We start from the raw sequence: 17,619 nt of genomic DNA on the forward strand, positions 1-17,619 counted from the left end.
TGCGGGAGATGCGCGGGAAGCCCGGCGAACACACCCACATGTTCTGGTCATGTCCGGTATTACATGGGTTCTGGGTGGGGGTGGCAAAAGTGATTTCAAAGTTGGTGGGGATCCGGGTCGAACCAGGCTGGGGGTTGGCTATATTTGGGGTTGCGGATGAGCCGGGTGTGCAGGAGGCGAGAGAGGCCGATGTTTTGGCCTTTGCGTCCCTAGTAGCCCGGCGAAGGATTCTACTTATGTGGAAAGAAGCTAAACCCCCGGGCGTGGAGGCCTGGATAAACGACATGGCAGGGTTCATAAAATTGGAGCGGATAAAGTACACACTAAGAGGTTCGGCTCAAGGGTTCACCAGGCGGTGGCAACCGTTCCTCGACTATCTCGCAGAGCGATAAGGGAAAATAGGAAAGGTAGCAGCAGCAACCCGGGGCGGGGGGGTGGGGGTGGGAGGACTCATTTGGGTCCTCAGGGGTTTTATGTGTGTGTTTATGTATTAGTTATGTATATTAGATTTTACGAAGTTACTATTTTAGTTACTATTTCTGTTGTTTCTTATTTTGTTGTTGGCAGTTGCCGTTAGTTAGTATATTATTTATTTTAAAAACGATCAATGTATATATTATTACAAAGTTGTAAAATAGGAAATTTTTGTTTTTGTTTGATCGAAAAACTTTAATAAAATATATTAATAAAAAAAAAGAATTGTAAATAGTTACAAAACACTGTACGGAGGTATTTCGGTACCTCCATAACTAATTCTACCACATTGCCATGTTTTGTAGTTTCAGGCCACCATCCCCGCCGGACTCCTTTTTTAACAGGGGGTGAATGTGGTCTTCTAGGTATTACGGTACCTGACAGGCTGAAGCACCATTGGTGGAAACTGTATGCTTTCTATTGGTTAGGATGTATGGTAGCTCCCCCCTGCTAGGCGGGGTATAAGAACCCGTGCCGTCCCAGCAGCCTTCATTCTGTACCTGAGCTGCTGGGGGAAACATTTGGCTTATTAAAGCCTTCAGTTGGACTACAACCTCGCTTTAGTGTTCATTGATCGTGCATCACCCAGTCTCTCTCTCTATCCCAGTCTCTCTCTCTCTCTATCCCAGTCCCTCTCTCTCTCTATCCCAGTCTCTCTCTCTATCTATCCCAGTCTCTCTCTCGCTCTATCCCAGTCTCTCTCTCTCTCTCTCTCTATCCCAGGCTCTATCTATCCCAGTCTCTCTCTCTCTCTATCCCAGATTATCTCTATCCCAGGCTCTCTCTCTCTCTATCCCAGTCTCTCTCTCTCTCTATCCCAGTCTCTCTCTCTCTCTATCCCAGTCTCTCTCTATCCCAGTCTCTCTCTCTCTATTCCAGTCTCTCTCTCTCTCTATCCCAGTCTCTCTCTCTCTCTATCCCAGTCTCTCTCTCGCTCTATCCCAGTCTCTCTCTCGCTCTATCCCAGTCTCTCTCTATCCCAGTCTCTCTCTATCCCAGTCTCTCTCTATCCCAGTCTCTCTCTATCCCAGTCTCTCTCTCTCTATCCCAGATTCTCTCTATCCCAGGCGCTCTCTCGCTCTATCCCAGTCTCGCTCTCTCCCTATACCAGTCTCTCTCTCTCTATCCCAGTCTCTCTCTCTCTCTATCCCAGTCTCTCTCTCTCTCTATCCCAGTCTCTCTCTCTCTATCCCAGTCTCTCTCTCTCTCTATCCCAGTCTCTCTCTCTCTCTATCCCAGTCTCTCTCTCTCTCTATCCCAGTCTCTCTCTCTCTCTATCCCAGTCTCTCTCTCTCTATCCCAGTCTCTCTCTCTCTATCCCAGTCTCTCTCTCTCTATCCCAGTCTCTCTCTATCCCAGTCTCTCTCTCTCTCTATCCCAGTCTCTCTCTCTCTCTGTCCCAGTTTCTTTCTCTCTCTCTCTATCCCAGGCTCTCTCTCTCTATCCCAGGCTCTCTCTCTGTGGTGAACCATTGTACACCTGTATTAGGGGATGTAAGATAGAATCTGCACTACAGGTTCGCCGGTAGCCCATGCTGGCTGGCTCCGCCCAGAAGGAGGAGTATAAATATGCACGTCCTCCATTCAGCTGCCATTTCGCCAGCTGCAGCAGGAGGCCACGCATCTGACTGCAATAAAGCCACAGTTGTACCCAACCTTAGTCTTTGTGCAATTGATCATGCCTCAATTTATTGCAGTCAGATTTGCTACAGGATGGACATCTGAATCAAACCAGATCACAGATCGCCTGCAGCTGGATCCGCAATCGACCGACGCCAGAAAAGACTTTAAATCACTGGCTTGCTTGTTTCGAGGCCTTCATTAACTCAGTGACCACCTTACCGACGGAGGCTCAGAAGATACAGGTCCTGTACTCCAGGTTGAGCTCAAGCGTGTTCCCGCTGATCCAGGACACCCCGACTTACGCGGAAGCCATGACACTCCTCAAAGAGAACTATGCGCAGAATGCGAACACACTCTTCGCCAGGCACGTACTCGCCACTCGCTCTCAACTCCCTGGTGAGTCCATCGAAGACTTCTGGCGGGCCCTAATCCCACTCGTCCGGGGCTGTGACTGTCAGGCTGTTACGGCCACCGAACATTCTAATCTCCTCATGCGCGATGCTTTTGTAACGGGGATTGGGTCGGACGTCATCCGACAAAGACTGCTTGAAGGGGCCTTTCTCGACCTAGCGGAGACAAATAAATTAGCGCTGTCCATGACGGTCGCCTCCCGTAATGTTCTGGCCTACCCCTCCAGCCGCACGGCTCACCCCTCCTATCCCTCCTGGACCCCACAAACGACCGCCTCAGCTAGGGCCCTGCCTAGCCAATACGCCTGCGCCACACACAAAACCGCGCACCCCGGGGATCCCCGATGCTATTTCTGTGGTCAGCAGAAGCAGCCTCGCCAACGCTGCCCAGCCCGCGCTGCCATTTGCAAGGCTTGCGGCAAAAAGGGGCACTTTGCCGCAGTGTGCCAGGCCCGCGCAATCACCGCTATCGCCCCCTCCTCCCTGCCAAACGCACAATGGGCACCGCTCTCTTCACCCCCACGGACCACGCGCGGCCAGTGGGCGCCGCCATCTTCTCCCCCTCAGTCCACGTGCGGCCCATGGGCGCCGCCATCTTGTCCTGCTCCACCAACGTGCAGCCCATGGGCGCCGCCATTTTGTCCCACCCCCGCAATGTGCGCCCCACGGGCGCCACCATTTTGTTCCGCGCAGGATCTCCAGCCGCCGCCATCTTGCCTTCCCCACTGGGCATGGACGCCAGCGACCTTCCACGACCTGGGCCCCAAACGCTCTTCGTCTGAAATCAGTGACGATCACCCGCAGCTCGCCTCGATGACGCTGGACCAGTCTCGTCCACACAACCTGGCCACCGCTTCGACAATGGTGAAAATCAACGGCCACATGACCTCTTGCCTGCTGGACTCCGGGAGCACCGAAAGCTTCATACACCCGGATACGGTGAGGCGCTGCTCCCTCGCGGTCCACCCCGCCAGTCAACGGATCTCCCTGGCCTCCGGGTCCCACTCTGTCCCGATCCGAGGGTTCTGCACAGTCACTCTCACGGTCCAGGGCATAGAGTTCAGCGGCTTTCGCCTCTACGTCCTTCCTAACCTCTGTGCTGCACTATTGCTAGACCTGGATTTTCAGTGCAATCTCCAGAGCCTCACCCTCAAATTCGGCGGGCCCCTTCCACCCATCACTGTGTGCGACCTCACGACCCTAAAGGTTGACCCCCCCTCCCTCTTTGCCAATCTAACTGCGGATTGCAAGCCCGTTGCCACCAGGAGCAGACGGTACAGCACCCAGGACAAGACCTTCATCAGGTCCGAGGTCCAGCGGCTGCTTCGGGAGGGTGTCATCGAGGCGATCAACAGCTCCTGGAGAGCCCAAGTGGTAGTCAGTAAAACTGGAGAGAAACACCGAATGGTCGTGGACTACAGCCACACCATCAATCGGTACACGCAGCTCGACGCGTACCCACTTCCACGCATATCTGATATGGTCAATCAGAGTGCGCAGTACCGGGTCTTCTCAACAATTGACCTAAAATCCGCCTACCACCAGCTCCCCATCCATAAATCTGACCACCCATACACTGCCTTCAAGGCGGACGGTCGTCTCTACCATTTCTTAGGGTTCCCTTTGGCGTCACTAATGGGGTCTCGGTCTTCCAAAGGGAGATGGACCGAATGGTCGACCGGTACGGTTTGCGGTGCACGTTCCCATACCTAGACAATGTTACCATCTGCGGCCATGATCAGCAGGAGCAAGATGCCAACCTCACTAAATTTCTCCGCACCGCCACTCTCCTCAATCTTACTTATAACAAAGAGAAGTGTGTGTTCAGCATGACCCGCTTAGCCATCCTCGGCTATGTGGTCCAGAATGGAGTTCTGTGGCCCGATCCCGACCGCATGCGCCCCCTCATGGAGCTTCCCCTCCCCCACTGCCTCAAGGCCCTCAAACGCTGCCTGGGGCTCTTTTCGTACTACGTTCAGTGGGTCCCAAACTATGTGGACAAGGCCCGCTCACTCATACAGTCCACCCAGTTCCCCCTCACGGCCGATGCACAACAGGCCTTCGCCCGTATCAGAGCTGATATCGCCAAGGCAGGGATGCACGCAGCAGACGAGACACTGCCCTTTCAAGTAGAAAGCGACGCATCAGATGTCGCCCTTGCCGCCACCCTCAATCAGGCAGGCAGACCCTTGGCATTCTTTTCCCGCACCCTTCATGCCTCTGAAGTTCAGCACTCATCCGTCGAAAAAGAGGCGCAGGCTATCGTTGAAGCTGTGCGGCATTGGAGGCATTACCTGGCCGGCAGGATATTCACTGTCCTCACTGACCAATGGTCGGTAGCCTTCATGTTCAACAACACGCAGCGGGGCAAGATCAAAAATGATAAAATCTTGCAGTGGAGAATCGAGCTCTCCACCTATAATTACGAGATTTTGTGTCATCCCGGCAAGCTCAACGAGCACCCAGACGCCCTCTCCCTAGGTACATGCGCCAGCGCACAAGTAGACCAACTCTGGGCCCGACATGACAGCCTTTGTCACCCGGGGGTCACACGACTGTACCATCTCATCAAGGCTCGCAACCTGCCCTACTCCGTCAAGGAAGTACGGACAGTCACCAGGGACTGCCAGGTCTGTGCGGAGTGCAAGCCGCACTTCTACCGGCCGGACCGTGCGCGCCTGGTGAAGGCCTCCCGCTCCTTTGAACGTCTCAACGTGGATTTAAAAGGGCCCCTCCCCTCCACCGACCGTAACACATGTATTCTCAGTGTGGTCGATGAGTACTCCAGGTTCCCCTTCGCCATCCTATGCCCGGATATGACGTCCGCCACCGTCATCAAGTCCCTCAACACAATCTTCGCTCTGTTCGGTTTCCCCGCCTACATCCACAGTGACAGGGGATCCTCATTCATGAGTGATGAGGTGCGTCAGTTCCAGCTCAGCAGGGGTATCGCCTCCAGCAGAACGACCAGCTACAACCCCCGTGGAAACGGGCAGGTAGAAAGGGACGGTTTGGAGGGCCGTCCAGCTGGCCCTATGGTCCAGGAACCTTCCAGCCTCTTGCTGGCAGGAGGTCCTCCCTGATGCACTGCACTCCATCCGGTCACTACTGTGCACCGCTACGAATAACACACCCCATGAACGTCTTTTTACCTTCCCCAGGAAGTCCACATCCGGGGTGTCGCTCCCGACTTGGCTCGCAGCTCCAGGACCGGTCCTGCTCTGTAGGCAAGTCTGAATCCACAAGGCAGACCCGTTGGTGGATAGGGTACTCTTGCTACACGCCAACCCCCAGTATGCCTACGATGCGTACCCCGATGGCCGCCAAGATACTGTCTCCCTCAGTGACCTGGCACCGTCAGGTTCCAACCGAACACACTCCCCCGCCCCGACGCCATCCTCCCCTTCCCTTCCATCATTGTCCCCACCAGGTCCATCGCTCCTTCCCCTGCCCACGCAAGAGGACGACGAAGATTTCGGCACGCTCCCGGAGGCATCTAACAGCAGGCCAGCACCGCCGTCGCCGCCACCTTTCGCCGCTCCCAGCGGAACGTCAAGGCTCGACAGATTGAACCTTGAACTGGACCTTCAAAAGGGACAATTTTTTTTCCCTGTCCATGTTGTTTCTACAACACTGTAAATAATGTTCAACGCTGTATACAGATCCACACCACCTCCGCCGGACTAATTTACAACAGGGGGTGAATGTGGTGAACAACTGTACACCTGTATTAGGGGATGTAAGGTAGAACCTGTACTACAGGTTCCCCGGTAGCCCCTACCAGCTGGCTCCACCCAGAAGGAGGAGTATAAACATGCGTGTCCTTCATTCAGCTGCCATTTCGCCAGCTGAATGCAGGAGGCCACGCATCTGACTGCAATAAAGCCACAGTTCTACCCAACCTTAGTCGTTGTGCAATTGATCGTGCATCACTCTCTATCCCAGTCTGTCTCTCTATCCCAGTCTCTCTCTCTCTCTATCGCAGTCTCTCTCTCTATCCCAGTCTCTCTCTCTCTCTCTATCCCAGTCTCTCTCTCTCTATCCCAGTCTCTCTATCTATCCCAGTCTCTCTCTCTATCCCAGTCTCTCTCTCTCTCTCTATCCCAGGCTCTCTCTCTCTCTATCTATCCCAGGCTCTCTCTCTATCCCAGGCTCTCTCTCTATCCCAGTCTCTCTCTCTCTATCCCAGTCTCTCTCTCTCTATCCCAGTCTCTCTCTCTCTATCCCAGTCTCTCTCTCTCTATCGCAGTCTCTCACTCTCTATCGCAGTCTCTCACTCTCTATCGCAGTCTCTCTCTCTATCCCAGTCTCTCTCTCTCTCAGTCTCTATCTCGCTCTCTATCCCAATCTCTCTCTCGCTCTCTATCCCAGTCTCTCTCTCTCTCTATCCCAGTCTCTCTCTCGCCCAGACTCTCTCTCTCTCTATCTATCCCAGGCTCTCTCTCTCTATCCCATTCTCTCTCTCTCTATCCCAGTCTCTCTCTCTCTATCCCAGTCTCTCTCTCTCTATCCCAGTCTCTCTCTCTCTATCCCAGTCTCTCTCTCTCTATCCCAGTCTCTCTCTCTATCCCAGTCTCTCTCTCTATCCCAGTCTCTCTCTCTCGCTCTATCCCAGTCTCTATCTCTCTCTCTATCCCAGTCTCTCTCTCTCTATCCCAGATTCTCTCTCTCTCCATGCCAGGCTCTCTCTCTTTCTCTATCCCAGGCTCTCTCTCTTCCTCTATCGCAGGCTCTCTCTCTATCCCAGGCTGTCTCTCTCTCTCTATCCCAGTCACTCTCTCTCTCTCTCTATCCCAGTCTCTCTCTCTCTATCCCAGTCTCTCTCTCTCGCTCTCTATCCCAGTCTCTCTCTCTATCCCAGTCTCTCTCTCTATCCCAGTCTCTCTCTCTCTCTTTATCCCAGGTTCGCTCTCTCTCTATCCCAGTTTCTCTCTCTCTATCCCAGTCTCCCTCGCTCTATCCCAGTCTCTCTCTCTCTATCCCAGTCTCTCTCTATCCCAGTCTCTCTCTATCCCAGTCTCTCTCTCTCTATTCCAGTCTCTCTCTCTCTCTATCCCAGGCTCTCTCTCTCTCTCTATCCTTGTCTCTCTCTCTCTATCCCTGGCTCTCTCTCTCTATCCCTGTCTCTCTCTTTCTCTCTCTCTATCCCAGGCTCTCTCTCTCTCTATCCCAGGCTCTCTCTCTCTATCCCAGGCTCTCTCTCTCTATCCCAGGCTCTCTCTCTCTATCTCAGGCTCTCTCTATCCCAGGCTGTCTCTCTCTCTCTCTATCCCACTCTCTCTCTCTATCCCACTCTCTCTATCCCACTCTCTCCCTCTATCCCAGTCTCTCTCTCTCTCTATCCCAGGCTCTCTCTCTCTCTCTCTCTCCCAATCCCAGGCTCTCTCTATCTCGCTCTCTCTCTATTCCAGTCTCTCTCTCTCTTTTCCAGTCTCGCTCTCTCTCTATCCCAGTCTCTCTCTCTCTCTATCCCAGTCTCTCTCTATCCCAGGCTGTCTCTCTCTCTCTCTATCCCACTCTCTCTCTATCCCACTCTCTCTCTCTATCCCACTCTCTCTCTCTATCCCACTCTCTCCCTCTATCCCAGTCTCTCTCTCTCTCTATCCCAGGCTCCCTATCCCAGTCTCTCTCTCTCTCGATCCCAGTCTCTCTCTCTCTATCCCAGTCTCTCTCTCTCTCTATCCCAGTCTCTCTCTCTCTCTCTATCCCAGTCTCTCACTATCCCAGTCTCGCTCTCTCTATCCCAGTCACTCTCTATCCCAGTCTCTCGCTCTCTCTCTCTATCCCACTCTCTCTCTCTCTATCCCAGTCTCTCTCTCTCTATCCCAGTCTCTCTCTCTTTATCCCAGTCTCTCTCTCTTTATCCCAGTCTCTCTCTCTCTCTATCCCAGTCTCTCTCTCTCTATCCCAGTCTCTCTCTCTATCCCAGGCTCTCTCTCTCTCTATCCCAGGCTCTCTCTCTCTCTATCCCAGTCTGTCTCTCTCTCTCTCTGTCTCAGTCTCTCTCTCTATCTAAGTCTCTCTCTATCCCAGTCTGTCTCTCTCTCTCTATCCCAGTCTGTCTGTCTGTCTGCCTGTCTCTCTCTCTCCCAGGCTCACGTTCTCTATCTATCTATCCCAGTCTCTCTCTCTCTCAGGCTCTCTCTCTCTATGCCAGTCTCTCTCTCTCTCTATGCCAGTATCTCTCTCTCTCTATCCCAGTCTCTCTCTCGCTCTATCCCAGTCTCTTTCTCTCTCTATCTCAGTCACTCTCTCTATCTATTCTAGGCTCCCTCTCTCTCTCTATCCCAGGCTCTCTCTCTTTCTCTATCCCAGGCTCTCTCTCTTTCTCTATCGCAGGCTCTCTCTATCTCTCTCAGACTCTCTCTGTTCCAGTCTCTCTCTCTCTCTCTCCCAGTCTCTCTCTCTATCCCAGTCTCTCTCTCTATCTAAGTCTCTCTCTATCCCAGTCTGTCTCTCTCTCTCTATCCCAGTCTGTCTGTCTGTCTCTCTCTCTCCCAGGCTCGCGTTCTCTATCTATCTATCCCAGTCTCTCTCTCTCTCAGGCTCTCTCTCTCTATGCCAGTCTCTCTCTCTCTCTATCCCAGTCTCTCTCTCGCTCTATCCCAGTCTCTCTCTCTATCTAGTCTAGGCTCCCTCTCTCTCTCTATCCCAGGCTCTCTCTCTTTCTCTATCCCAGGCTCTCTCTCTTTCTGTATCGCAGGCTCTCTCTATCTCTCTCAGACTCTGTCTATTCCAGTCTCTCTCTCTATCCCACTCTCTCTCTCTCTCTCTCTCTCTATACCAGTCTCTCTCTCTCTCTATCCCAGTCTCTCTCTCTCTCTATCCCAGTCTCTCTCTCTCTATCTCAGGCTCTCTCTATCCCAGTCTCCTTCTCTCTATCCCAGTCTATCTATCCCAGGCTCTCTCTCTCTCTCTCGATCCCTGTCTCTCTCTCTCTATCCTTGTCTCTCTCTCTCGATCACTGTCTCTCTCTTTCTCTCTCTCTATCCCAGGCTCTCTCTCTCTCTATCCGAGGCTCGCTCTATCTCTATCCCAGGCTCTCTCTATCTCTATCCCAGGCTCTCTCTATCTCTATCCCAGGCTCTCTCTATCTCTATCCCAGGCTCTCTCTATCTCTATCCCAGGCTCTCTCTCCCAATCCCAGGCTCTCTCTCTCTCTCTCTCCCAATCCCAGGCTCTCTCCCAATCCCAGGCTCTCTCTCTCTCCCAATCCCTCTCTCTCTCCCAATCCCAGGCTCTCTGTATCTCGCTCTATCCCTGTCTCTCTCTCTCTCTCTGTCCCAGTCTCTCTCTCCGTATCCCAGTCTCTCTCTCTATTCCAGTCTCTCTCTCTCTCTCTTTCTATTCCAGTCTCTCTCTCTCCTTTCCAGTCTCTCTCTCTCTATCCCAGTCTCTCTCTCTCCCACTCTCTCTCTCTCTCTCTATCCCAGTCTCGCTCTCTATCCCAGCCTCGCTCTCTATCCCAGTCTCCCTCTCTATCCCAGTCTCTCTCTCTCTCTATCCCAGTCTCGCTCTCTCTCTCTATCCCAGTCTCGCTCTCTCTCTCTATCCCAGTCTCGCTCTCTATCCCAGTCTCCCTCTCTCTATCCCAGTCTCTCTCTCTATCCCAGTCTCTCTCTCTCTATCCCAGTCTCTCTCTCTCTCTCTATCCCAGGCTCTCTCTCTCTCTCTCTCTCTCTATCCCAGTCTCCTCTCTATCCCAATTTATCTATCCCAGGCTCTCTCTCTCTCCCAATCCCAGGCTCTCTCTCTCTCTCCCAATCCCAGGCTCTCTCTCTCTCTCACCCAATCCCAGTCTCGCTCTCTATCCCAGTCTCTCTCTCTCTCTCTCTCTCTATCCCAGTCTCTCTCTCTCTCTCTCTCTATCCCAATCTATCTATCCCAGGCTCTCTCTCTCTCTCTCTCTCTATCCCAGTCTCTCTCTCTCTCTCTCTCTCTATCCCAGTCTCTCTCTCTCTCTCTCTATCCCAGTCTCTCTCTCTCTCTTTCTCTATCCCAATCTATCTATCCCAGGCTCTCTCTCTCTCTCTCTATCCCAGTCTCTCTCTCTCTCTCTCTCTATCCCAATCTATCTATCCCAGGCTCTCTCTCTCTCCCAATCCCAGGCTCTCTCTCTCTCTCCCAATCCCAGGCTCTCTCTCTCTCTCACCCAATCCCAGTCTCGCTCTCTATCCCAGTCTCTCTATCCCAGTCTCTCTCTCTCTCTCTATCCCAGTCTCTCTCTCTCTCTCTCTATCCCAGTCTCTCTCTCTCTCTATCCCAGTCTCTCTCTCTCTCTCTATCCCAGTCTCTCTCTCTCTCTCTATCCCAGTCTCTCTCTCTCTCTCTATCCCAGTCTCTCTCTCTCTCTCTATCCCAGTCTCTCTCTCTCTCTCTCTATCCCAGTCTCTCTCTCTCTCTCTCTATCCCAGTCTCTCTCTCTCTCTCTCTCTATCCCAGTCTCTCTCTCTCTCTCTCTATCCCAGTCTCTCTCTCTCTCTCTCTCTATCCCAGTCTCTCTCTCTCCATCTATGTACCCGCCTTCCTGTTATTTGAACCAATCAGGCTGCTCTTCTCTCGGCGTTGAGCCGGTCGCTGGTGTTTGATCCAATCAGCGGCGGCGTTGCTGTTGCCTGGCTGGAGATTCGGTTGTGGCGGCGGGAAGGCTCAGTGCCGCCGCTTCCCCGTTCAGCTGGTTACTGTCGAGGGAGCTTTCCCGCTCCAGCCGCCCCGCCATGACTCTGAGCCGTGCCCAGTACAACCACATCAGCCGCTACCTGGAGACACTGAGGCCCAACAGAGAGGGCCTGAGACTGCTGAAGGAGCAATTCCCAAGGTGAGAGAGGGACTGGGATAGAGAGAGAGAGAGAATGGGGTAGAGAGAGAGAGAGACTGGGATAGAGAGAGAGAGAGACTGGGATAGAGAGAGAGAGACTGGGATAGAGAGAGAGAGACTGGGATAGATAGAGAGAGAGAGAGACTGAGATAGAGAGAGAGAGAGACTGGGATAGAGAGAGAGAGAGACTGGGATAGAGAGAGAGAGAGACTGGGATAGAGAGAGAGAGAGACTGGGATAGAGAGAGAGAGAGACTGGGATAGAGAGAGAGAGAGACTGGGATAGAGAGAGAGAGAGACTGGGATAGAGAGAGAGAGAGACTGGGATAGAGAGAGAGAGACTGGGATAGAGAGAGAGAGAGAGACTGGGATAGAGAGAGAGAGGGACTGAGATAGAGAGAGAGAGAGACTGGGATAGAGAGAGACTGGGATAGAGAGAGAGAGAGACTGGGATAGAGAGAGAGAGAGACTGGGATAGAGAGAGAGAGAGACTGGGATAGAGAGAGAGAGAGACTGGGATAGAGAGAGAGAGAGACTGGGATAGAGAGAGAGAGAGACTGGGGTAGAGAGAGAGAGAGACTGGGGTAGAGAGAGAGAGAGACTGGGGTAGAGAGAGAGAGAGGCTGGGGTAGAGAGAGAGAGAGGCTGGGGTAGAGAGAGAGAGAGGCTGGGATAGAGAGAGAGAGAGGCTGGGATAGAGAGAGAGAGGCTGGGATAGAGAGAGAGAGACTGGGATAGAGAGAGAGAGACTGGGATAGAGAGAGAGAGACTGGGATAGAGAGAGAGAGAGACTGGGATAGAGAGAGAGAGAGGCTGGGATAGAGAGAGACTGGGATAGAGAGAGAGAGAGACTGGGATAGAGAGAGAGAGAGACTGGGGTAGAGAGAGAGAGAGGCTGGGGTAGAGAGAGAGAGAGACTGGGGTAGAGAGAGAGAGAGACTGGGGTAGAGAGAGAGAGAGACTGGGGTAGAGAGAGAGAGAGACTGGGATAGAGAGAGAGAGAGAGACTGGGATAGAGAGAGAGAGAGAGACTGGGATAGAGAGAGAGAGAGACTGGGATAGAGAGAGAGAGAGACTGGGATAGAGAGAGAGAGAGACTGGGATAGAGAGAGAGAGAGACTGGGATAGAGAGAGAGAGAGACTGGGATAGAGAGAGAGAGACTGGGATAGAGAGAGAGAGACTGGGAGAGAGAGAGAGACTGGGAGAGAGAGAGAGACTGGGAGAGAGAGAGAGACTGGGAGAGAGAGAGAGACTGGGAGAGAGAGAGAGACTGGGAGAGAGAGAGAGACTGGGAGAGAGAGAGAGACTGGGAGAGAGAGAGAGACTGGGAGAGAGAGAGAGACTGGGAGAGAGAGAGAGACTGGGAGAGAGAGAGAGACTGGGAGAGAGAGAGAGACTGGGAGAGAGAGAGAGACTGGGAGAGAGAGAGAGACTGGGAGAGAGAGAGAGACTGGGAGAGAGAGAGAGACTGGGAGAGAGAGAGAGACTGGGAGAGAGACAGAGACTGGGAGAGAGAGACAGAGACTGGGAGAGAGAGACAGAGACTGGGAGAGAGAGACAGAGACTGGGAGAGAGAGAGACTGGGAGAGAGAGAGACTGGGAGAGAGAGAGACTGGGAGAGAGAGAGAGACTGGGATAGCGAGAGGGAGAGAGAGACTGGGATAGCGAGAGGGGGAGAGAGAGACTGGGATAGCGAGAGGGGGAGAGAGAGACTGGGATAGCGAGAGGGAGAGAGAGACTGGGATAGCGAGAGGGAGAGAGAGACTGGGATAGCGAGAGAGAGAGAGAGACTGGGATAGCGAGAGGGAGAGAGAGACTGGGATAGCGAGAGGGGGAGAGAGAGACTGGGATAGCGAGAGGGGGAGAGAGAGACTGGGATAGCGAGAGGGGGAGAGAGAGACTGGGATAGCGAGAGGGAGAGAGAGACTGGGATAGCGAGAGGGAGAGAGAGACTGGGATAGCGAGAGGGAGAGAGAGACTGGGATAGCGAGAGAGAGAGAGAGAGACTAGGATAGAGAGAGAGACTAGGATAGAGAGAGAGAGACTGGGATATATAGAGAGAGAGACTGGGATATATAGAGAGAGAGACTGGGATATAGAGAGAGACTGGGATAGCGAGAGAGAGAGAGAGACTGGGATAGCGAGAGAGAGACTGGGATAGCGAGAGAGAGACTGGGATAGCGAGAGGGAGAGAGAGACTGGGATAGCGAGAGGGAGAGAGAGACTGGGATAGCGAGAGGGAGAGAGAGACTGGGATAGCGAGAGGGAGAGAGAGACTGGGATAGCGAGAGAGAGAGACTAGGATAGAGAGAGAGAGACTAGGATAGAGAGAGAGAGACTGGGATATATATAGAGAGAGACTGGGATATATATAGAGAGAGACACTGGGATATAGAGAGAGAGAGAGACTGGGATATAGAGAGAGAGAGAGACTGGGATATAGAGAGAGAGAGAGACTGGGATAGCGAGAGAGAGAGAGAGAGACTGGGATAGAGAGAGAGAGAGAGAGAGAGAGACTGGGATAGAGAGAGAGAGAGAGAGAGACTGGGATAGAGAGAGAGAGAGAGAGACTGGGATAGAGAGAGAGAGAGAGAGAGACTGGGATAGAGAGAGAGAGAGAGAGACTGGGATAGAGAGAGAGAGAGAGAGACTGGGATAGAGAGAGAGAGACTGATAGAGAGAGAGAGACTGATAGAGAGAGAGAGAGACTGATAGAGAGAGAGAGAGACTGATAGAGAGAGAGAGACTGATAGAGAGAGAGAGACTGATAGAGAGAGAGAGACTGATAGAGAGAGAGAGACTGATAGAGAGAGAGAGACTGATAGAGAGAGAGAGACTGATAGAGAGAGACTGGGATAGCGAGAGAGAGAGAGAGACTGGGATAGCGAGAGAGAGAGAGAGAGACTGGGATAGCGAGAGAGAGAGAGACTGGGATAGCGAGAGAGAGAGAGAGAGAGAGAGAGAGAGACTGGGATAGCGAGAGAGAGAGACTGGGATAGCGAGAGAGAGAGAGACTGGGATAGCGAGAGAGAGAGACTGGGATATATATAGAGAGAGAGAGACTGGGATATATAGAGAGAGAGACTGGGATATAGAGAGAGAGAGAGACTGGGATATAGAGAGAGAGAGAGAGACTGGGATATAGAGAGAGAGAGAGACTGGGATATAGAGAGAGAGAGAGACTGGGATAGAGAGAGAGAGAGAGAGACTGGGATAGAGAGAGAGAGAGAGAGAGACTGGGAGAGAGAGAGAGAGAGACTGGGATAGAGAGAGAGAGAGAGACTGGGATAGAGAGAGAGACTGGGATAGAGAGAGAGACTGGGATAGAGAGAGAGACTGGGATAGAGAGAGAGACTGGGATAGAGAGAGAGACTGGGATAGAGAGAGAGACTGGGATAGAGAGAGAGACTGGGATAGAGAGAGAGACTGATAGAGCGCGAGAGACTGATAGAGCGAGAGAGACTGATAGAGCGAGAGAGACTGATAGAGCGAGAGAGAGAGACTGGGATAGAGAGAGAGAGAGAGAGAGAGAGAGACTGGGATAGCGAGAGAGAGAGAGAGAGAGAGAGAGACTGGGATAGCGAGAGAGAGAGACTGGGATAGCGAGAGAGAGAGAGACTGGGATAGCGAGAGAGAGAGACTGGGATAGCGAGAGAGAGAGACTGGGATAGCGAGAGAGAGAGAGACTGGGATAGAGAGAGAGACTGGGATATATAGAGAGAGAGACTGGGATATAGAGAGAGAGAGAGACTGGGATATATAGAGAGAGAGACTGGGATAGAGAGAGAGAGAGAGACTGGGATAGAGAGAGAGTGAGAGACTGGGATAGAGAGAGAGTGAGAGACTGGGATAGAGAGAGAGTGAGAGACTGGGATAGAGAGAGAGTGAGAGACTGGGATAGAGAGAGAGAGAGAGACTGGGATAGAGAGAGAGAGACTGGGATAGAGAGAGAGAGACTGGGATAGAGAGAGAGAGAGAGACTGGGATGGATAGAGAGAGAGAGAGAGACTGGGGGAGAGAGTGAGACAGGGAGAGAGGGAGTCTGGGAGGGAGAGAGGGAGTCTGGGAGAGCGATAGGGAGAGCAGTGGACTGGGATAGCGAGAGAGAGAGACTGGGATAGCGAGAGAGAGAGAGAGAGACTGGGATAGCGAGAGAGAGAGAGACTGGGATAGCGAGAGAGAGAGACTGGGATAGCGAGAGAGAGAGACTGGGATAGCGAGAGAGAGAGACTGGGATAGCGAGAGAGAGAGAGAGACTGGGATAGCGAGAGAGAGACTGGGATATATAGAGAGAGAGACTGGGATATAGAGAGAGAGAGAGACTGGGATAGAGAGAGAGAGAGACTGGGATAGAGAGAGAGGGGGATGGGATAGAGAGAGAGGGGGATGGGATAGAGAGAGAGGGGGACTGGGATAGAGAGAGAGAGAGACTGGGATAGAGAGAGAGAGAGAGACTGGGATAGAGAGAGAGAGAGAGAGAGACTGGGATAGAGAGAGAGAGAGAGAGAGAGACTGGGATAGAGAGAGAGAGAGAGACTGGGATAGAGAGAGAGAGACTGGGATAGAGAGAGAGAGACTGGGATAGAGAGACCAGGTGATGTGTTTTGGTGGTGATGTTTGAGGAGAACCATCCTGCTTTTCTTTGAAAAAGTGCCATGTGATATCTTGAATCCACTTGAGAGGGCAGATCTCTATTTCACCTTTCATTTGAAACACAGCACTTCCAGTGCAGCACTCCCTTAGTACTGAACTGATGGGTTAAGCTGACATAGCAGAAGAGACATGTAGTCAATGAAAACCAAGACAACTGTCAGATATTGGAGAAAAGCCTAGCACACTAGCAATTCAATGCAGAAGTAAAAGATGATGGAGAAATATGTCGGGAGGATTGAGCAACTGGTGGAACACACGGTGCGATAAACATGAATGGAAGAAACTCCTGACCCAGGGGAAGTTAAAAAGGATGCATGGATGAAAGAGGTACCTGATGAAGGGAAACAATAAATAACTACTGTCAGACAGATGGACTTATCAAATAAAATGTGGAGTACTGGACAGAGGGCCAGCCAAATGAACAGAATGACCAACTATTTGGAAAAGAGCGATACAGGAAAGGTGACTGAATGAGTGGAAAGGGCGAAGGTAATAAGGGAAGTACATGGAAAAAAGCAGAGTGACTGTTATAGCTTGATGAATTCACCAGGGATAAAGAAGCGAGGGAGATAAACTGCACCTAAAGGAAAAGGGGTCCTAGGCAGATACATTTGGTGTGGAAGAGGAACTATAGAGTGTTAATGAGGGCACAAGTGCAAAAGAACTTACGTTGGGATATGGAGAGGCACATCTGCTCCACTGTCATGTGAGAGTACCTTTAAGAAATGGGTGTTAAAGAAATGTACCTTTAAGAAATGGGTGTTTATCAGTGATGTCAGAGTGTGGGTGGAGCTGGGCTGTCTGTCAGCTTTTTTACTTTCGTTTTAGGCTGTTTTCTGCAGGGTATGTTTTAGTTTCGTTTTCAGTGTTGGAGCTGAAGCCAGACAGAGCAGGTGTATTGTTGATCTCTCTGCCATGAAAAGACTATCTCTTGGTAAATTCAGAATTATAAATGTTCTCAGTAGTGAATGTAAACCTAATGTGCTTCTGTTAAAAGGTGTTTCTTTGTCTTCTGGATGTTGTTTGGGGAGATATTAAGGATTACTTAGTGTTGTATTCTTTGGGGGTTGTATTTGAATTGATGGTTGCTAAGATGTTCACTGTATGTTTAAAAAGATTAACTTGAGTTCATAGAATAAACATTATTTTGCTTTAAACAATCCTTTTCCATTTCAGCTGTACCACACCTGTAGAGTGGGCCGTGTGCTCCCCATACCACAATCTATTAAACGTTGTGGGTCAGGTGAACTCCATTATACACTTTGCGGTTCTCTAAACCCTGGCCCACAACATCCACCTCAAAGGGAACTGAGGTTTGGCACTCACCCTTGTAGAGTAGAGGTTGTTGATCAGTTGTGGGCTGCTGCCTCCTGTGGGATGTTGCGGGTTGTTGGTGACTGGTTTATTGGCGGAGGAGTTGGGGTTGTGTTGGCTGGTTTTGACGGCTCCTTGCTGTTGGATGTGCCCACCCCTGATTGTTGGGGAATGGTCGTAGGCTCTTGACTTTTTTTTCATTCAAGAGATATGGGCTTCACTGGCTAGGCCAGCGTTCATTACCCATCCGTAATCGTCTTTGCAATGGTTCCCCGTTAATAAACCTTTTGTTTCCTTAAGCTCCTGTTTGGTCGCTTCCACGAACTCA

At 51.8% G+C, this 17,619-nt stretch overlaps 1 protein-coding gene across 3 annotated transcripts in view; it reads left to right on the forward strand.

Moving 5' to 3' along the window:
• Positions 1 to 11,099: 11,099 nt before the first annotated feature.
• cdin1 (CDAN1 interacting nuclease 1) overlaps positions 11,100 to 17,619 on the forward strand; it is a 190,441-nt gene continuing 183,921 nt past the window's right edge. Inside the window, exon 1 of one of the 3 annotated variants that reach the window (XM_072484584.1) lies at positions 11,100 to 11,324. In XM_072484584.1, the coding sequence (XP_072340685.1) occupies positions 11,224 to 11,324 (101 nt within the window). In that variant the 5' untranslated portion in view covers positions 11,100 to 11,223. The remainder of the gene's footprint in view (positions 11,325 to 17,619) is intronic. The other 2 variants (XM_072484593.1, XM_072484600.1) reach the window with 2 other exon arrangements.

Source organism: Scyliorhinus torazame, chromosome 2, assembly GCF_047496885.1.
Source record: "Scyliorhinus torazame isolate Kashiwa2021f chromosome 2, sScyTor2.1, whole genome shotgun sequence".
NCBI lineage: Eukaryota > Metazoa > Chordata > Chondrichthyes > Carcharhiniformes > Scyliorhinidae > Scyliorhinus > Scyliorhinus torazame.